Source organism: Vanessa cardui, chromosome 4 (assembly GCF_905220365.1).
Source record: "Vanessa cardui chromosome 4, ilVanCard2.1, whole genome shotgun sequence".
Classification (NCBI taxonomy): Eukaryota; Metazoa; Arthropoda; class Insecta; order Lepidoptera; family Nymphalidae; genus Vanessa; species Vanessa cardui.
Genome location: NC_061126.1, coordinates 15,403,476 through 15,426,601, shown reverse-complemented (window position 1 = coordinate 15,426,601; position 23,126 = coordinate 15,403,476). Strand labels below are relative to the sequence as shown.

General features: G+C 32.4%; 2 protein-coding genes across 2 annotated transcripts; one reads left to right on the top strand and one right to left on the bottom strand.

Moving 5' to 3' along the window:
* The first annotated feature begins 399 nt into the window (after positions 1–399).
* On the top strand, positions 400–19,250 carry LOC124544261. The gene is made up of 12 exons (XM_047122733.1): positions 400–657; positions 3,236–3,362; positions 5,024–5,167; positions 5,471–7,006; positions 7,083–7,274; positions 7,365–7,505; positions 11,177–11,301; positions 11,525–11,795; positions 12,580–12,918; positions 13,131–13,727; positions 16,367–16,558; positions 18,804–19,250. The coding sequence occupies exons 1-12, from the start codon at positions 547–549 to the stop codon at positions 18,944–18,946; spliced, it is 3,918 nt and encodes a 1,305-aa protein (XP_046978689.1). The 5' UTR covers positions 400–546; the 3' UTR covers positions 18,947–19,250.
* On the bottom strand, positions 18,938–22,759 carry LOC124544024. Its single transcript, XM_047122398.1, has 3 exons — positions 20,205–22,759; positions 19,833–19,894; positions 18,938–19,510 (listed from the first exon to the last, which is right to left on the bottom strand). The coding sequence occupies exons 1-3, from the start codon at positions 21,991–21,993 to the stop codon at positions 19,472–19,474; spliced, it is 1,890 nt and encodes a 629-aa protein (XP_046978354.1). The 5' UTR covers positions 21,994–22,759; the 3' UTR covers positions 18,938–19,471.
* Between the last annotated feature and the right edge of the window lie 367 nt (positions 22,760–23,126).

Sequence of the window (23,126 nt, the reverse complement as noted above, 5' to 3'; positions counted from 1 at the left end):
AACTGCAAATGCGGCACTGGACGATGTCGCAATAATTATTTGATTGATTGGACTCTTGCCTTTTTATCACGTGAAATAAAAATACCTATTACGATAATTTCACATGCTGATCCGTCATTATTGATGTGTGTACGTCATTGTTGTTTATTTAGTGATGTATATTTAATGCAATATATGCATAAGTAATAAATTAAACGTTTCACGATAATCCGACATCTTTTCAAATGATATCATATTTTTATAACGTACAAATAAACAAACCATGGAAACGTCGTAGAGATAAGGATTTCCTGTACAAATAGAGACTATCTCTAGAATCCGCATATCCCAATTAACCGTCTTCGTATATTTATTATTTATCTCTATCATAATTGTCCCATTTAATAAACGCGTACAATCAATACTTATCATTTTAAACGGTTTCGTTCTACGAGTCAGATCCGACAAAACGGCTCGTATTGGTTTTAAGTCGATGTATGGCAGTCGACAGACTATCGATGTCCCGTGCTTGATTAATTACATTAGTGTTTTACGAAATTACAGACGATGAATAAACCGAAGAAACAGTTGAATTTGAAGATAAAGAAAGATGGAGATTTCATCCCCCCGGATGGAGGCTGGGGATGGATGATCGTTATTGCAGCTGGATTTTCTAATGTAAGTTGTCTTCTATGTTTTTGGGTCATATGATATACTGACATATTTAAAAAAATCTTACGGTATTAATCATAATAATTGTATGTATATTCGTTTAGGAATTGTCATTGTTCAATCATTAATAACTCACTTAAAGATGAAGTTATATGTACGTTCCTTTTTTTAAAAAATCATATATTTCATTTTAAAATTATTCTCATTCTTAAAAAAAATGTTAAATAACATTTTGGAATTTTTTGAATAAAATAAATAAAAATTAAAGTAAAAATAAAAAAAAAGTTAAATTAAAAAAATGAAAAAATAATAAACATTTTTTGTTTCTAAGTTTAATACAATACGTTAAACCTATAAAATTATTTTTAATTAACAACAATAAAAAAATACATATTATTTTAAATTTGACTTAACTAAATCTCAATTTATATAGCTTGACTGACCGTGAAACAGTGTAGTGACCATTGGCATCTAATATATTAATAAATCGTATCTTTGAGTGTAACCATAAATGAACTTATATCAAATGAATTATAAAAAACGTACAAGGTGACGTAAAAAATTATCTCAAGTGGTAATACAAGGAAAACTAATGTTATATGGACAATCAACGCATTGTAAATACCTACAGCGTGGTTAAGTCGTGATGATAATGTTGCTCTTTGATCGTCTTTACTGTTGTCTTGTGTGCCACTGGCCATTTTTTTTTATTTTGAGAATATATTATACATTATACAACTCAGCCATATCATACTCCTTACCAGACTAGGTTTACGCTTGCTGGGTATTAAATGAAAAAGGGGTAATTATCACAATAACAACTGACTGTAAATTTCCCACTGCTGGACTAAGGTCTCGTTTCTTTTTGAGGAGAACGTTTGAAACATGTTCAACCACTATGTTCCAATGTAGAATACACATGTGGCAGAATTACTGTGAAATTAAACACATGCACTCACGATATTTTCCTTCACCGCCAAGCTCGAGATGAATTATAAACACAAATTAAGCACATGTGTATACAGTGGTGCTTGCCTGGGTTTGAACCCGCAATCGTCGGTTAAGTTGCACGCGTTGATGTATTTATTTACATGTATTATTTATATTTATAACATAAATAATATATGTTACATGTAAAGTTATTTTATTGTTAAAGGTTTTAACACCTCTAATATGGCTCGCGGGTGCGTCATTTCAGGTGTGCAAGGACAATTACAACAAATTTTATTAAACGCCGTAAACATTAATACTGGCACCATAAATGTTATAGATATAAAGATTAAGGTGTAGGCCCGAAAGTTATATTCTTGTGATAAATATTTATATATAGTTCTACAAATAATCTTGAACCTGGCTTAAAGAACAAGTTTAAATTATTGTATATGCTTACTAGCGACCCGCCCCGGCTTCGCACGGGTGCAATATACGGATACTAAATATACTAAAGAATTTGTTTATTTACGACATCACATTACAAACTTCTAAAATTATCAGTGTTTCTTTACTATATTTTCCATGTATTATATACAAAAACCTTCCTCTCGAGTCACTCTGTATATTAAAAAAACCGCATCAAATGCGTTTCGTAATTTCAAAAATCTAAGCATACATAGGGACAGACAGCTGTAAGCAACTTTGTTATGTACTATGGAATAATGAACGTTTCCATCGATGATATTATATAGTTATGTTTAGTTAAAATCAGTATGCGACTGCGAGGAACTAATTTATAGAATGCTCTTGAATATATTAGTTATATCTATTTGACATGCGCGTATAAGAGGTATGACTTTTGCATGTAATATTTATGGAACAAAGCAATTGCTTTAAATTACTATGTTTGTACAAAGATATACAAAGTAAAATAAACTATTGGACGTGTTGTTCTAAATTTGTATTTCAGGAACGTAGTCAGTACCTAACAAAAGTCAGTCTAATTCAATGTTATTAAATTAAAAAAAATAAAGGAATGATAACAGCTCTGAAGGCTTTGGACCACGCTGCTTCCCTGCAGTTTGCTAGATTGACATTAAATTGTACATCACGATGTTTTCCTTCTGTTAATATCAGATGTTTTAAATGCGTACTACGTCTAGAAATGTGTAGACTTTATTTTAGTTATGGTGTAGTGGTAAATGATAAGCAAGCGATGTAAAGTTTAAGGGCAATGAATAAATACGTTTTTACTTTTAGGCTACCTTGAGATGAATACGTGAAGTCATAGATAATAGTAAACTTTAACTAGTGCGTTTATGATGATGATTTACATTTTTTTAAACCTAGTCTATTATTTAACAAGAAATAATTAGCATTTAAATAACATACCTATGGAAATTTTAAATAATGCACGAACTTAAAAATACTATGAAATAGGTATACTAATTAATTAATACTTTTGTTTCCTGTTGTCAAATAGTACATTGACAATGAGAAGTCATCTTACAATCCTAATTAAGGTCAGAGCTGATTCGTGTCAGAGATGAAACTTAAGTGTTTTATCTCATTTACCTTCGTTTCATTTTACTTTTAATTCACTAAAATATATTAAGCAAGGTAATTAACACTTAATATGATACTGTTTCAGTTGTCAACGCTGCCTATGCTGCAACAGTTCGGATTGCTGTTCCGGGACAAGTTCTCCCGCCTGGGCATCAGCAGCTCGGAGACCACGACCATCATCAACATGAACGCCGCGCTGACCTCTTGCGTCGGTGCGTGACGCGCCTCGCATGGTAACTCTCTGATACCATACCGGCAATTCTGTGTTTTAATGACCAGCCATCGTGCCAAACTGTACCTAAATGTAGAATAATTGCTTCAGACACGATATTAGATATTGTCTCGTCGGTAATCTACGATTCCAGTTAGAACAATCGCATATTATATCAACTACTTTAGTATTTAATACAATATGACACGATACACACTTAAAAGTTATCATATATTTAAAAACTAGATAATAAATAACGAAATGCGAGTACACTGTCCAAAGCACTTTTTCCAAGTAACGGATTCAGCTAGCGTATTCCGGAAGTTGCCTCCTACGAACTTCACGTTGCACAGTGCTGCCATCCGTTGAGATGATATTTGACCGGAAATCGAATGGCGGTAACACATATGAATAGTAAATAGCTATTAAAAAGTCATCATACACAAGGCTTCAAAAAATGTCTCTACAATACGTCATTTTAGCATTTTATCACAAATTATTTTGAAATGAAATATTTCACTGAGTCCGCTTTTGTTTAAAAATTTAAACTTACTATGAAATAAATTATTAAATTAGGTACTAATATGAACATAGAAATGATATTATGAACACTAACCAAGCTCTGTGAGGATTGAATGTTAGTTGCATGGATTGGTAAAAAAAAATTTAAATTAATACTTTTGAACCGTCATTTAACAAGCTACTGAATGTAAATTCTGAAGAACCGACAACTCAGTAGTTATTTTCTCAACATATAAAATCTTATTAAATCTAAGTACCAACAATCTTCAGCTTTTACCAATCCTAGTGCTCTATCTCCATATTTACGTGACTTCAGTTATATTTCACATGCGATATATTTCTTACTAATCTTTATATTTAATTCTGAATAAAATTAATCATAGTACTCTTGAGTCACACTCATAGTTATAGGTTGAGAGACACTTATGATAAGATACTGTGTTTCTAACATCGTGTTTTAATTATTGCTTAAACAGGATAGTTAGTGAATTTTATTAAGAATGCCAAAAAGTATTGTCAAATTAAATCTCCGGCTGCATACAATAACTGCCTTGGCTGAGATATGAACTTGGAGGGCAAACTCAAGGCCAAATAAAAAAGATAATACAGCACATAATGTTATGTATGTACGTCGACTTTCATAATCTGATGGGACGACATAGATCAGGTAGTAGAGCAACGTTCATTTGTTCCTTCCGGTACCGTTAACACTGCCAACAAATTATACGCGATATTATTGAGAATATTAAAGGGATATATCCAAAAACATTATAATCGTGATCATTCGTTTTACCAATCAAATTATCGGTTAATATGCTTATTAACTATGTAAAGAAAATAATTAATAATAGTTATTAAAAACGGGAAATTTGCCATGTTTTTTATTTTTATTTGATGGCTCGATATTGATGATGCTTTAGATGTTGACCAACATCTACCCGCAAACTTCAGTCTCGTAAACAAGACATTCTTAGATAATGTCGAAATATAAATATGAATATCCCTTTTTTAATAACTGTAATAATAAAAATAACCATGTTAATTTAAAATCTTATAGAAAATAATGAATCTAGCAATTTTAATTCCGCTCATAATAAATTAGTTATTCTTTTGACATTTAAAACATTGTTTTATTTACAGGATTAGCAAATGGCCCCGTCTTTAAAATCTTCAGCTATCGCCAAGTATCGCTGACGGGAACGATAGTGGTGTTTATAGCTTTGGTATTGACCGCGTTCTCCTACAACTTTATCACGTATTTGATATGTTTCTCAGTTCTCTACGGTAAGTACGAGACGAAAAAATACAAACAACTTAATTTATATACCATAATTATTACGCTAGAAGTTGTATTACAAAGTATGAATTTTATACGTTGAATGCTATTTTTTGTAAAAAAATATTTTGTCCAAGTGCTCAATACCCTTTGTATGAGCCTCATAACTTTTTGGGGCTTCACTTTACATACACAACTTTACATTTTACCGTTTTATGAAATAAATCATCAACATAACACATGTATATTTTCGAGTTACCTTTCTTTAAACGTTTAATGTTTAATTTGATATATGTTAACTATATTTTCAGGTGCTGGATATGGTATAAGCAGTTCTGCCAATGCCTTAGCTCTAAATACATATTGGAGAAATAGAAGGAGATTAGCTACGGGCTTATCGTGGACTACGACAGGTCTAGGTCCAATAGTATGGCCGCACATTATAACTGCACTGTTTGCTTCCTTTGGCGAAACGGGCACCATACTTATTATAAGTGGCTTTGCGTTACATTCAGTGGCTTGCGCTCTTTTACTACAGCCAGTGGAATGGCATTCTAAATCTCCAGATTCCAAAGATCAAGATGAGGAGCGATTAATAACTCCAAACCCACAAACAGACAATTTAACTAATGACAAAAATGTTGAGGAAAGTGGATATTTCAGTCAAGTGTCAAAGATAAAAAATCTTAGTCTGTTTTCGAGTCAATATCTATATAATGAAGATGACCCAGTAACGCCTGGATATGAAATAACGGATCCCGGAGTACCGATGATGTTACGAGCAAATGACGGTTATTTTAGTCAATCGAGGCAATCCCGAAGTAAGCTATCTTCCAGAGAAGGATCTGCTAAAACATCTCGCCTTAATTCAAAAAAACCATCTATGTCTAATTTATTAGAAAATCGATCAAGAAAATCATCCACGTTATATCTAAATGAATCTAAAAAAAATTCCTCCGCTAATCTAGGTGCTCTGATGCAGGATCGTGAATCCAAACAAACAAATAAGCCCAAACGTAAAACCTCAATTACACTTAATACTCAGATTGAAGAATCAGAAATAGAAGATTGTCCAACATTAAAGGCCCCTCAAGATTTAAAAGCAGATGAAAAAGCTGTAGTAGAAAAAATAGATCCCGAAAAAGCAAAATATATTGCAGACAGAGCAGAAAAGCATTTAGCGGGTACAAAAAGTCTCAAATCTTTTAAAATGGATGGACAATATAGCGAAAAATATCATAAGGATAATCATAGCAATATTTCTTTAAAAAATCAAAATGAATCTGAGGAACGAAAATACCTAAAAGACAATCACAGCAACCAGTCATATCGCACGAAGCATAGAAGGAAATCTAATAACTTTAATTATGAAAGTGAAGTACTTAAGCAAGCCTCTTTAAAATTAGAGCAATACTTAAAAGAAAGTGAAGATGATTACCAATCGAATAAGTTCAAACTTTTTGTAAATAGTCCATCAGAGGATGACGTTTTTGAACAGAAAGATGAGCTCAAAAAAGAAGACCAAGAAGCCGAAGATCTCGAATTAACATTCTGCCAAAAAGTTGCAATGTTCTTTGACTTAGATCTTCTAAAAGATTTTACATTTATTAACCTTATGTTAGGCATTACGTTGGCTAACTTCAATGAATTAAACTTTTCAATACTGACTCCCTTTATCCTCGGCGACTATGGGATGACTAAACCTCAAGTAGCTTTCTTCATGTCACTGTTAGCGGGAGTAGATATTTGCGTTAGATTTTGTATCCCATTTGTAGCTGGGAAGATTGGATGGGATAACAATTCCTTTTTCTTATTCGGTGTCTTATCAATGGCCATGGGAAGAGTAGGTAATTACACTTTTCTTAACAATAATAAAATGTTAACCCAAATCTTTAAACTAAGAACTGTTTTTTACTATTTCAGTACTAGCTTATTGTCAAGATTACAGCGTAGTACTTATGGTGGCAATAATCATTGGCTTTGGAAAGGGTCTTCGAACAGTATTTATGGCTCTCGTAATTCCTACCCATGTACCTCTACATAAGCTGCCGGGTGCTACCGGGATACAGCTGTTAACAGCTGGAATTGTTTATTTAACATTAGGACCAGTTGTTGGTAAGATTTTCTAAAAAATAATGAAATACGAACAATTAAAATTTGGCTCATAACATATCGATTTTAAAACCCTTTACATCTTTCTTCTAGGTTGGATAAAGGATGGCGCTTCCACGACAGTCATATTACATTGTCTCAATATATTTACATGGCTCACTGCTATTTCGTGGGGCACAGAGAAGTACTTCATAGCGAGAAAACAGAAAATCGAAGCAACATCGATAAAAGCGTGACATGAAATACTTAATAACCCTAAGCGTAGTTAAATGTAATATAAATATTCAAAATAAGTTGTTAAGTTTAAGTGAATAATGCCCGAATAAATGGGTCCTATTAACCAATGATGTCGATTAGTAGTGTCGACAGAGGCCGGGTTGTTGAGGTCAAGCGGGCCGTCAGTGTACGTTTTAACTTCGATACATGTGTCGCGATAACACCTATCATTTATTATTATTACCACTTTTTATCTGTTTATAATTGTCGTTAACGTCTCAATAAAGTGTTAAGTGTTTTAACTGAATTTTATTGACATCTACAAATTCCCGAAATAAGTGACAAGTGTAAAACCAACGAAAATTTCAAGTAATATTAATTTTAGATTGGAAAATAGTCAAATTTTAGTGTGTTATTATAGTATCATACGAAAACATATTACTGTAAGCAAGAAACAATTCTAAAATAAAAGGCACGGATACGTTTTCACGATTGTCATAACGCCCGAATGTATTGTTAGTTAAATTTCAAAAACGCCTTACAATAATTAATAGCTAATTGGCAATTTGTTAAATTTGCCATAATAATAACAGCGCTGTTTCAATTTTCTGAAAATGTTAAAAGTGTATTCCCTCGGTTCTACAAAATTAGTAACAATAGTTATTCAATTGCGTTTAATTGCAATTTAAAATTCCTTAGTACCTTCTCGATGCAAAGACTACTGACTAATAATATTATTGAAACTACATATAACATATACAACAATATGAAATTAATGTTTAACTTTGAAGTTTATATTACTTAATCGTAATCAACTACTGTAATTTTTATAGTAACATTAATGTTAATTGACATATTTGATATAATTTTTATGGGTCACATATTTTAACGTGCCTTTCATATTAAAGAAATAAATGTTTTTTTTTTTTACGAGGACACTTACTGATTTATTTCACATTTTTTTATATATTCTTTATCAAAAAAAAAAAAATGAAAATATCCGTATAGTTTAGTAGAAATAAAACCCTAAGTAAAGTAAAGATGAAACCAAGAATGATATTTTTTTTTTTAATATAAAACAAAATAATAACAATATAATGTAAACAAATATATATTTATTTGTGTTTCAAAGTAGCGGAAATGTGAATAATGGTTTTCTACGACCTTTATCAGTATTTAACGACTGTTAGAATTATTTTATGTCTGAGATAAAATTAAATATAAATTCATAATTATTTCAAATACAAACGTAAAATATGTAGATTAAAAAATTGAAAGTGAAGACACGCGGAAGTAACTTTTTAATACCAATTGTCAACGGCCTGTATTGCATAATTCCACACTTTTTAATCTATAAATGGAATCACTCATAAATATAAATGCATTACATTAAATATAATTAAATTTTTTAATTGCCTTAAATTCACATAATCCGATCGATGCTATCATTTTAATGATAAATTTAATCCACTGCGTGACCAGTTTATCATTGATAAGGATTTTACACTCTGTAGATTAAACTGTCGTTGTGTCAATTTAAGCATATTTTTAGGGTTTCGTAAGGATAACACTTTTAATGCTGACCCATCATTATCTATAGATACACAACTGTCTGTTGGTCTCTAATTCTTATACCGCGAAATAGTTACACTTAGTATTGCGGTGTTTAAGATTAAGTGTAAATTTTCCATGGTTCTGTATATATTAATGATGTTGACAACTGACGCAAGCTAATCCCCAGCATCGATAAGGTATCAGGACTCCTAAGTTAGAAGACCAGCATAACAATTGCTGTGACATAGAAATACGAGAGTGTGGGCAAGTGCACATGAGCTTGCAAAGAGATATGTGTTCTATTCCTGTGCATCTGCGCCGTGGTCAACATACAGTCAGGGCTTTATTTATGTATCATTATGTACGTTTTTATTGTTGGTACCACGACGTCATTAAATAAATTTAAATTTTGTACGGAAACCTCATTGCGCGAGTACATTGACTCCTCCTACCGACTACTGTACGTCAGTTTTCTCAATAAGCCCTGTACTCATTAGTTATCACTACGTGATTTCAAAGCGCTATATTAATAGTACAATTTTTGTAATCTCACTTCGTAGGTAAATAAAACCATTTGCTTTACGAATTATATGTATGAAGCGTTCGTTTACGTCGATAATAGATTACAATAAAAATAATAGACATCATAATAGATGCATTCGATAAAAGTTATATTCGTTTAATTTCAAGAAACTTAGAAATGAGGTCTGCTTTAAATCTGTTAATCAATAATCAACTTTTTTAGTAGGAAATGGCGAATTATAATCATCCTGTAATTCTTATAAAATATATGTAAAATAAGTTCTTAAATAGAGACCGTATTGCTTTTAGTGATACTTTTATTACTGTTTACAAAATATTTGTTTACAATATTTTAGATCACTCTTTGTTTATATAAACTATTATCTTTGACACAATTAATATCAGTATCGTACAACAACGTAAACTATAACTGCTTATTATATGTAGGTAGGTAGGTATGTATATTTTGAAAGTCTCAAGTATAATATTTAGTCGATAATTTTCTATAGTTTCATATATTAAATATAACACCAAAATATAGTGGACTTTCATGTAGATGGTTTCACCATAAGCGCTATGAAACTAATATAAGGACAGAAGAATATATTTAAATTATCCTGCTGCAAATATAATTTATGATTGATACAAAATCTAAATTTTATTTTAAACACATTATTAAACTAGTTTATGCGTGAAATTAAATGTCAAACAAGAAAGCAGCTAGAATAATAAAACATATGAGTTACATTTCACGCCGATGCATCAAGTTAATCTTCTTTTATCAATAGTTTCCAGTTGAATAAATTAACCTTTCATAATTATATCTTTATCTAACGTCATAAATGCTATAATTAATAATATATAAATATATACTTAGGTAGTGAGGAGCGGTATGCTTAGCAATTAGGTTAGATACCTAAGAGTCATCGGTCACAGTGCAAAGAACATCTCAATATGTTACATAAATTTGAATATATATTCCAATGATAGTCGTTCACCTGTTTTGTTTCAACAGCTTTTTTCTTGGGCTATTATCGTGTAAATATTACAAAACCTTACACTTTTTTTTCGACATTATAAAAACTTGTTAATTGTAGTTAGTATTTGTATAGATAAAAAAACCTAAAAACCTAGTGACCTAAGCTTTTAAATAAAATTATGATACAATTAATTATTTTGATGCTAAAATAAAAAATATTTCTAAATGTTATTTTTTGTGTATAATCGAGAGTGTATCTAAAATTTATTTTCACAAAATAAATATAATTATCATATATCTGAAAAATGTTTATAATTACAAAAGACTATGTAAATATGTAAGTCTTAGTGCCAATAGTACGTTATTTGATAACAGGAACATTTTAGTCGCTCTGATAACAAATGTCTGAATGTATAGTTACTTACTAGCCGTCGCCTTATAACAATACTTGCGACCGCGCTCCGAGCCCACCACGGACATCAAAAGAACAGTGTTTAGTGCCATCAGATCTATAGAAAAGACAAATTGACCGGGCAGTGTTAACAAATAATGGTTAATAATAAACGCCGTGATGGCGGCTGAGTGAACTCGTGAAAGTGATTCGATTTAGACGGACTTCGTGGATAACTCTTATTGTTCGAGAAATGTGACGGTTTCCCACCCGGAATAACTTTCGTCGAAATGTCTCGTGCAATGAACAAAGTGCCACCCGATGGGGGATACGGATGGGTCGTCACTTTCGCCTACGCGTTAAATAATGTAAGTGTGAATATATAAATGCTATAGTTGGCAAAATTAAGGCCAAACGGAGATAATTATTCGTCTCTTGTTTGCTAAATTATGAGAAATACAGATGAGCATTGAATATTATAAAAAAATATATGTGGTCATTAGACCGTGAAACGTTATAAAAATTTCTTTTTAAATTACCTTCGCCTCTGAGATTTCTAGCATTTATACAAATATATATTTTTTGTTTTAGGTGGTAGTACTGCCTCTTATCGTAGGCTTCGGCCTGGTCTTTCAAGAAGCCTTTGAAGAAACCGGCTTGACTGCAACACAGGGAAGCCTCGTTATTGTCTTAAACCATGGAATCGGAATGCTTCTGTCGTTTTTTGGTGGACCTGTACTTAGTCGTTTTGGGTACAGAAAAGTAGCACTTATAGGGGCTTTATTGGTCTCATCCGGCCTTATATTAACTGCCGTTGCGACCAACTTCTGGCTGTTTATAATCTCTTACAGTATTATTAATTGTAAGTACAATGCACTCACTATAAAACAATCATTCGATTTGAAACTCTATTTCCTATATTATATATTTTCACTATATTTCCAATGGTTCTGTTGCGAAATTTTTGAACATAAATTAAAGCTTATAATTGTATCATTAGAAAATGCATATGAGAATAACCAATAGCGACATCTGAACAAATATAATAACAGAACAAAAGAATCATCTCGCGCGTCGCGTTACTAAGTGTGTCAACTAAACATGCCGCGAATGTTTTTGTGTATCGTGTAAATAATGCCTTTAATAAATCTTTACGTTTATGTAAAAGGCAAAGATACTGACACTTCAAATTTTAATAAGATTTATTAATCAAAATGTTTTAAAAAATTCATTAGTAATCATTAATTTCATTCCGACAACTCTTTCGAAAAATCATAATAGGTATTAAACTGATACGTTCAAATTATGATCTACATTAGACGAATGTGTATCTCAGGTAGTTCTCATATTATATAGACCTAAAAAAATATTGAAAGTCAATTATACATATTATTATACCTAATGAAACTCTAAAAAATATATTTTCCTTATTTAATTTTAAAGATATTTTTTATCATTTGGCGATTTGTATAAACTTGTCTTGTGTTTATGTATGTAATCACAAGTAAATAAGCTGATGTTTTTCTCGAAAGGCAAATTCATAAATAACTCTATATGGCTTGCACAAATATATGGCCATTTTTATAACCCGCGAGTTTTGTAGAGACAAATACCATAAGATTTATCCTCTGCTTCTTAATTTACAGCTATGGGGGTTGCAGCAGTTATGGCAGCCTTTTCATTAGCAATAAATTCATACTTTAAAGAAAAAAGAGGACGAGCTGTTGGTATTGGCATGTCCATTACAGGATTAGGAGCAATTTTTATGCCACTACTAATGAGCGTTCTTATATATACGTACGGTTGGAGATACGCCGTTCTCATTTTAAGCGCAATATGCCTTCATTCCCTCCTAGCAGCATGTTTACTTAGACCGGCTAAATGGTACTTAAAGGATCCCCAAATATCAGAGGAAATGGTTCCATTAAACAAAGATCTTAGCATAGAGCTAGTCAATGGTAGCTTTACCACATCGTCTAAACAAGGTAAGGAGATCGTTCAAATTACAATTACCACTTTTAGCTTAAGACTTGTTATTTGACTATGTTGTTGAGTATACGACGACTCCACGCACTCCATGTACGAAGACTCCAAGTACATAAGCAAGAAAATGATGATATTTAACAGCAAAATCCAGGAATATTATAAGATTTTTATAAGTTGTTCGTTTTATAAAAAACTACTTTTCTTCTTCTAGGAATTAATTCGCTGGCTAAATTAGACGAATCTATTGAAAATGGTCTACCCCCACCCAAAAGTGTTTCTATGCGAGCCTTGAGTGGTTCCAATGGAATCATCAATAGGAATGCGATTTCGCATCCCGATATACGAAAAGAAACATCCGAGACGCCTCTTGCTGAATCCAAATATAAGTGGTGGGAATCTCAAGAAATTAATTTGGGTAGCTCCATTAACATATTTAATGAGACAGAATATGATAAAAAAGAAAAAGAATTAACAAAAGAGTTGCCTGAAGAAGAAAAATCGAAAGGAATTGTACAAAAAATTATAGACTTCTTCGATCTAACTCTTCTGAAAGATGCAATATTTATAAATATACTAATAGGGTTATCGCTGGCTTCTTGCGTCGAAACAAATTTTTCCCTCTTGCTGCCTATTATTCTCAAGGATATGTTAAATTTTGAGACGTCAGATATTGCGAAGATTATGGCCGTAATAGGTTTCTCCGACACTCTGTTTCGGCTTGTGTCAGCGTTCATCGGGGAGTGGTGTCACAGACCTCCTCGAGTTATGTACCTGGTATGCCTGATTATAATCATCTTCACAAGAACGAGTGAGTACTTTTACTTATTCTAAAATATTTTACGCTAAGCCGCCAAAATCACTTAGCATTGTTATGTTCCGGTTTGATGGGTAATTGAGCCAGTGTAACTACAGAAACAAGGAACATCTTAGTTGCCAAGGTTGACAGCGTATTATTTATGGAACAGTTAATATTTCTTATAGCGTTAATTCTTATGAAGAGTGGTGAGCACTTACTATCAGGTAGCCCTTTTGTATAGCGCCCTCCAACAAAATTAACCATTTGTTTCAAGAATAGTAAAACCTCTTATAACCTTTATTTTTTAAGCATTTTGACAAAACAGTAATTTATTTATTTTAAAACACGTAATTAATGATTTAAATTGAATATAATATTATTTTTGATATAAAAATTCCACTGCACGTCATAAAAGCTGTTATTATAAACATAAAAATGATTTGAATAAGAAATTATGTTAATTATCTGTGCAAAAATTTAGTCGGTTAGAAAATTCTTAATTTGAAATCATTCTTTGAGATGAAATAAGTGTTGTGACCGGCTATCACTCGTTCTCTTCGCTAGACGTAAATTAAAACGCAGTTATAATAAAAAGTATTTTTATGACCACTACGATGCAATCACATTCTATAAATACATATAATGTTTATTAATTAATAAATACATGATGGCCAACGTTATGTATGCCTTCTATACCAAATAACATCCGACCTTCCGGCGTTCAAGCGTGAAGCATATCCATAAAAACTTTATAAAATAATTAGGTATATATAATAGTATGTGTCAGCGCATTTTGTTATTACTTTAAAGAGCTGGAAAATAAAGTGGTCACCACTTTTGACACTTAATAATAATCATCCCTTACAGTCTCAATGAACTAACCTGGCAAACCAATATATTATGTACATTCTACATTAATTTCCACCGGCTTACCCTTTGAACAAAAACACAGAAATAGTTATTTTTGTGGTTCTAATTATAATTAGGAATGTTGATTGTCTGTAAGATTTGTACATTTGCACCTTGCATAATGCCCTACCGCCAAATATAACTATTTGAAACAAAATATTGTCATACATGTACAAAGGTACATGTACATGTCGTGAAGGTCGTCGCAGATAACACATGCACTGGTTTAAGACGAGTTGACGTGGACAGTTTGTTTTGATTTATCCATAAATAGCGGCCCTCCCCGGCTTCACATGTGTATCGTTATATTATGACCAAATAGCATAAAATCATTATAAATTGTAGCCTATCTGTTATTCTGATATACATCCTATATTAGTGGAAAATTTCATCCAAATCCATCCAGTAATTTATTTTGTGAAAGAGTAACAAACATACATACACCTATCCTCGCAAACTTTGCGTTTGTAATATTAGTAGAATAGTTAAACGCACAACGTAGCGTGTATAATCACGCATGTCAGGTTCGGTACCCTCGTGGACCAGTACCTACTTTAGTTTCATTATTTGATAATATTTCTATGTATGCAATGTTTACAATTGATTAATACTAAACACTTAACTTCGATTTCTGGCCATGAGCCCTTATGTCTTTAAGTAGAAACTCTAATTCGATTTTATTTTATATTTTACAACTTTGCATAATAAATAAATGAATATGAGACAACATCACATATATTACTCTGATCCCGATGTAAGTAGCTAAAGCACTTGTGTTATGGAAAATCAGAAGTAACGACTGTACCACAAGCACCCAGACCCAAGCTGGCATAGAAAACTAATGGTAATCTACGTCGACTCGGCCGAGAATCGAACCCGGGACCTCCACACACTCGACCACGGGGGTCGTTATAATAACTTTTGTGTTTCAAGTAGATTGATTAATTATTATTGTTGATACAACTTGTGATATTATGTAATTACAAGTATCTCTTAATTGACTCTTGCTAATCTTAACTCAGATTAACGAGTAATACACAACGTTTGTGTTCCAAATCATTTACTAATATTTAACTTTTATTAATTATCAATTAATAATGCTGCATTTTATTGCTATGCTGACCTAGTTGAGCTTTACAATGTTGATACTGCTGTCTACTCCGTGCAAATACTACCTCGTTATCAGTTATTCAACCCCCAAACATCGATTTACTATTTATATGTTAAGCCTCTTACTATTAAGACCATTTATTCGTCTGTTTCTTTGTAATAAAAAAGAGTCTTTAATGATTAATATTCAAAGGATTTTTTGATAATTTTAATTGTGACAAGTATATGCTTACTTGAAAAGCTATCATTATAAATCAGGCTTGTATGCAATAATTTATACTTTCAAGACAATTAGATTAGAATAATTAAAGAAAATTCGTTAAATTACAATCAATAAACTAAAACTATCTTAAAACAAAAAAATATACGCTGTGTAAGTTAATAGGGTTTTAAAGAACAATCTTAGCCCAATCATCAGATGAGTTAAATTATAAATTGCACTGTCAATACGATTACATATACTAGCATGCCATTTTGATACGTTACCAAACTATTTAATTTTGTTCACAAACTGCTTACCTTCTTACCTACCTTAGTCCTATCTACGCTTTATAAATCCTTTAAAGGAAAGTTATAAAATAAATGCAAGCGAAAATGACATCTGTTAAATATATTTATGTTTTTATTTCCAGTAATGCTGTTCACGACGACATTTAGCGGCATGCTCTTTGTAGCGTTTCTGATGGGGGTGACTAAGGGCATACGAACCGTGTACATGAATATCATAATCCCGAGTTATGTGCCCTTGGAGCGGCTGCCCTTCGCTTCTGGAATTCAAATGCTCTGTAATGGGATCGTTATAACCACCATCGGTTCACTCTTAGGTACGTTTTTTTTTCCACTTGTTTCATTATTATATTGGTATTATGTGGGTTTTGTATTTTTTGGAAATATACCTGTGTGTCCATCAACCCGCGTTTGAGCAATGTGGTGGAATAAACTATAAATGTACGGAAGAGATGAAAGAATCTTTGAGCAATAGTTACATATTAACTTGTGTTTAAAATTGTTGTTATATGTTTAAGCAGGATCATTAGCTTTCCCAGTTCTCTAATTTATTGTATTAAAGAAAAAATAAATCTTAGTAATATATCTACTCTATACAATTTATCATATTAAATAGGTACTAACTTACTATGTTTAAAAACTATGATAGATATTGTAATATTGTTGATATTATAATACAAATTGCCTTTATATTTCTGGTATTATATTTTACCTATATATTTTTTCTAAGTGCATATTCTTTATTTTATATACGAGGCATATGAATTAATTTCAATAATTATTACTAATTCAAATGTTGTTGTGTGTGATTACGTTGCTATGCCATACATTTTATATATTTAAATATTAAGTCATTTTGTTACGCGTATCTTTATATTATCGTTTTTTGAATTAATATATTTATCTTGAATGATTACATCAACATTATATTGCATATGCTTCGCTCATGAGGCCGAGTTTAAAATTGCTTTAATCTGATTAAATTTTAAGACAATAAAATTCCTTATTGACGCACCTGGTATCAAGGCTTTTTGAAAGTCCACCTGGGCAGGTACCAACTACAAGTAAACAACAACAACAACAACAACAGCCTGTAAATTCCCACTGCTGGCCTAAAGGCCTCCTCTCCCTTTGAGGAGAAGGTTCAGAATATATTCCACCACGCTGTTCCAATGCGGGTTGGTGGAATACACATGTGGTAGAATTTCTATGAAATTTGTCACATGCAGGTTTCCTCACGATATTTTCCTTCACCGCTGAGCACGAGATGAATTATAAAGACAAATTAAGCATATGAATCAGCGGTGCTTGCCTGGGTTTGAACCCGCAATCATCGGTTAAGATGCGCGCATTCTTACCTCTGGGCCATCTCGACTCTATGACAATAATATGACAGTTCAATAGTTAAGGGCGCATAGGTCATGTAGGGAATGGTAAAAAAAAATTACTGTGTCTGTTATATGTGTCTAGAAGCGGTGATGGCCGATGTATTTAAAAATGAAACTGAAAAATTCTTGAATAACAGAAAACATGAAATATGTCTGTATATTAGATACAATTTTTTTTGTCTATGTTCGTACTGTTGTTCTCCTCCCATCGGATATCCTATATTACACTTGTATAAAACCATATAAAAGCCAGAGCATAACCATAAAGCCGAAAATATAGCCGATCAAGGTATCATTATTAATAAATCATCATTAATAATAAAAATATCAAAAATTTATTCTAAGATAAAACGAAAATAATATTGTAATCTAAGATGAAAATATTAATGTTCCAACTAAAATCAATTAATTAAGTCTCTCTCAAACATGCCTTTAATCTTTATCAGACTGACCAATATTTGGCCTAGCTCTGGAAGCAATTGAAAGTACTTATTATCACCAACTGCGTATAATAAGAAAACTATTATAATTTCTTAGTATACCAAATGCTATTACAAAGAAGTACGACACATCAGTAGCGAATGTTATCTTCCAACAATTATCTGTTATAAATATTTTATCAGATAAATTGAGGTCGAGATAGCGGCTCATAAAAATATATTTGAAGTTATAATTACATAACATATAACACACACAGGAGATTTGTATGAATGGAAATTCTACTTATTATTTTTGAAACATCTTCTTTGCATTGTATAAAAAAAAGTTTCTTCCCGCTGTCTGTCCCTATGTATGCTTAAATCTTTAAAATTTCACAAGAATTTTGATGCAATTTTTTTAATAGATACAGTGATTCGAGAGCAAGGTTTTTGTATAAAGTACATGAACAATATCGTTAAGAGACGCTGACAATTTTAGAAGTTTCTAAGTTGATGTTGCAATTACTCATATTCTTTAGTTTATTCACCCGTGCGTAGCCGTGCGGGCCGCTAGTATTTAAATATTATATTCATGAGTGCTAAATAAAAAACACTCAATCAAAATTTCGTCTAAAGTTTATTTAATTTCATTTACTTTTAAAATCGTTTTATTATTTAAATTTGGTATAAGTCTAAGACAAATAATATATTAGTGAAATGTATCTTTTACTGACTACAATCCTTTATTTTTCCAGGTCGCTTCCGTGACTTGTCCGGATCTTACAGAATGCCGATAATGATTCTGAATTTTGTTACGTTTCTAACAGTCATCTTGTGGAGTGCAGAGTTTATCTACTTCAGGATAAAGAACAAAAATAATGAACAAATATCTGAATAGAATGTTTTATTGTTGGACGTTACATTAGCTTATTATATATTTTAGTTACGATGTACATATTATTCGCTAAGATACATCACTTCATGCTTTATAACTTATGTACAAAACTCTTCGTATTATAAATTGTACAATACAATTATTTTAAACCTAAAAACTCATTTATTTACAAAGTATATTTACAAGTATGGGCTGTTAGTGATTATGATAATCGGTTTATTACATTTTGGATACCAAATAGCAACAACCTTAAACCTAAGCAAACTATAAGTTTCAGTTTGTAAATAAAACGAAGATTAAGACCTTACTTTGGTTTATGTTATTTTAAAATGTATTTACTATTAATTGATCAAATTATGAAGGAAACAACTGCGTATACTTCATAATTTGCTCATGCGTCTTATAATTGCACTACTTGACTAACCACTATTTAATCAGTCTGTGATAATTAATTAAAAATGTCTTTTATTTGTATAAAATATAGCACTCAACACTGTATGGCATTGCTGCCATTGGGGTCCTTCTGACTTACTCGTCTACACTGTCAGCTTTTGAAGATTTGTCCTCCTGAAATAAGAAGTATATTTTAGATTAATTAGCCCGGTGCCTATGACATATGATACATTCTATGACACTATTCGTATATTATAATACGAATAGTGTCATAGAATGTATCAATGATACTTCATCTGTAATTATTTTAGCTCTTTGAAGGCAGATTTCAAGATAACTTGTTAAATAAGATTTTATCTTTAAGTAATTACGGGAGTTTTTAAAATACCTCGAAACTAAAATTTTAAGTCATTTAAGAGTATTTTTTACTTCATAGATCAACCATAGATTATGCATGGGCATCAAATTAATTTGTAGACAAACTAAAGTAACTTACCTTAGTGTCCTTATCTGAGTCTTCTTCATAGGATGAAGAATTAGGATACTCCAGGTTATTTACTGAAACAAAAAATTGCTATTTGTAATGTGTTTCACTTCATCATTACCTTTTTGTGTGACCTATTGCATGAAATGAAACCAGATCACTAATAATACAAAAAATAACTAAGAGATCACTAATAATACAAAAAAAACTAAGAGATTGGTAAATAATTCAAAAAAAAGAACTAAGAGATTGCACTTTGGCCTGCGAACTGGTTAGGTGATTGATGTATTGTAGATCTTATTATTGGTGGTATTGAAATAACACCAATTACACATTCGAAAGTTAGTTATTCTAGTTCAATTACTAATGTTATGTTTTACTTACTTCTCCGATGCCATCCTTTAGAATAACCATACGGCGATTCAAGCTTCGTGGATTCCACTGAATCTGCAGTAAATCCGTACGAGGGTCTGTTGGAAAAGCGAGGTGACTGAAATGATACATCTTCTAAAGAGTCATCATCGAGTTCCTCTTTTTTTAATTCCAAATTTTCACCCCCATAATCATATTCCTTTGTGATATTGTTTTCCCGCCATGGCTTAGATGTAACGACGTATACTTTTTCATTTGTCAATGGTGATATTGACGTCTGAATATGTCCCCATGGCGCTGGGGTCGTCGTCTTAACGCTCCGAAAAGTAGAAGCAGCCGTATAAATATGTAACTTTTTAGGACCTTCTGACACTTCGTTCTTGTCACTGTTGTAACTATTTTTTGTCATTTCAATAACATTATATTCTTTACGTTTAATAGGAAAAGAGTTTGTCCTATTTTCGGTGACTGTGTATTGTATACTGCTCGATCCCTCGTGATCGTACGAATCAAAATTGTAGTTACTAATTTCAGTGTCGAAATTTGTAACTGGACTGATTGTTGTAAAGTATTCATCAGGTATCTGCTTGGCGTACTTTTCATTGGAACGCGTTTTCTGCGGGATGCTATAGTGTTTGGAATACTCTTGCTCCGTCCAGTCATCTATTGTGTGCTGTAATTTTATAATGTCAAACGGTGGTTCTTTAACGTCATAAAAGTCCATAGCTGGTGTATTTATTCGTTCCGTGTCATAGTGCTCGGTCATAGTTGCCATCGGTGTCTCAGTTGTTGCTGTGTTGCTGTAACCCTCTGTTGCGACGGTAAGGAAACTGTTTTCGGTATTTGATTGAATCTTTCTAGCTTGATATTCCTGGTCGTCATTAGTGAAATCAATCTGACTAGGTGAAAATTTATTATTATTGTCATCATATGTTTTTTGACCGTTCGTGTACGGTACAATAATTTGGACTATCTTAGGACGATTTTTATTTTCTTCCTCCGCAGTTGTATGAGATAAATCTTCAGTATCGTGTGTCCTACTTGTATCCCAAGTATTTAAAAATGTTGTTTGTGTTGGCGATAATGTCGTAGGAATGTCATCGTATATTTCATATTCATTTTCTTTACTTGGAGTTGTCCTCGAGAATGCAAAGTTTTTATAATTTTTATGTGGTGCACTAGGCTTTAAATAAAGTAGAGGTGAATCGATGTACTGCAAATTGCTCTCAGTGCGATATTTATCTACGTCTTCATCTTTAACTCCTCGCAAATCAGCAAAGCTAACTTTATGATTAAACGGAACTTTAGAAGATTGCTGTAAGTCAAAAGGAACCCCTGCATCATATAAATCGTTAGTAAACCCGATACTTTCAAAACTGATGTCTTGGTTTGATTTTGCTGCTGATATGTGATCTTCGGATGCTTGAGGAGATATATCTCGTATTTCATCTATTTCATGCCCATTAGCTATGTTTCTGTAAGCTTTAGACTGATTCACATTTCTAAGTTTATCGATATCAATAACCGGTGATTGAATAAAAGTTGTAGGATACTCTACAGACTGTGTATATTCAGCAACAGGAACACTCTTCGCTATGTTAATCTTGTTTTGTCCAGACTGTAAATGGTTTATACCTTGAACTACGTTTGGAGGATATTTTGTTGACACTGGCCGAAATGGGCGTGCATTAAAAATTGGAGGTAGCGGCGAAACACTGAGATTAGGTAATGCAACTGGCTGTAGTGTGTGAATATTTCTTCCTCTATTTAGGCTAAATGGCGCAGGGTTAGATAACGCCATAGTTGTGTTTGGTCCTTGAGCTTTTGTAAATGAGTCCGGTAATACTTCAGTCTTTATCTTAGAAGATGCGGCACCAGCAGCTGATACCGAATATGGATAGTCCAAATGGTACGTATTGACAATAGGTTCGCCGTAAGAATTTCTAAAACCTGTAGGATGTGTAACTTTAGGAAGTTGAAATTCTGTAGCTGGTTCTACTTCCCTAAATTCGTCTATATTATTTTGTACCGGCAAATGCTGATTTAATATTTCAGGATTATAACCTGTTGAAACTGGATTGTGTGTTGTTGATTGTACCGGATTTCTATAATTTAATGAAGGGCTTGTATATATGACAGGGGATGATTGATATGCTGAATCATGTGTACTATATTGTGAATTATGTCGGAAATTCGCACCAGAACCGACAGATGTGTTTGGTGGCTCGTGTGAGGAATTATCAGAATATGGAGCACTTGGTGGAGTTTGACTAGCAATATTTATAGTGTGGGTAGGACTTGGAGGCCCGTAAGTCGAGCTCGGGGTTCTAAATTGAGACAGACCTGGTGGTCCGTAACTGGTATGAGGTACGCCAGTCGAAATTTGACCTTGTTTAACGTTATTATTTTGTGTGTTGAAAGGTACTGGCACATTCTGCCCTGAAAAAGCATTAGCTTTGGCTGTTGGACTTGGTGGTCCGTAAGTAGGGCTATTACTTAGACGACCGCTATCGGGCGTTAAGTCATAGCGTATAACCGGGATCCATGGCACTAAGTTGCATGGATTACAGTCTTTCTTTGTGCTTGCCTGGGTTTGAACCCGCAATCATCGGTTAAGATGCGCGCATTCTTACCTCTGGGCCATCTCGACTCTATGACAATAATATGACAGTTCAATAGTTAAGGGCGCATAGGTCATGTAGGGAATGGTAAAAAAAAATTACTGTGTCTATTATATGTGTCTAGAAGCGGTGATGGCCACACATGTATTTAAAAATGAAACTGAAAAATTCTTGAATAACAGAAAACATGAAATATGTCTGTATATTAAATACAATTTTTTTTGTCTATGTTCGTACTGTTGTTCTCCTCCCATCGGATATCCTATATTACACTTGTATAAAACCATATAAAAGCCAGAGCATAACCATAAAG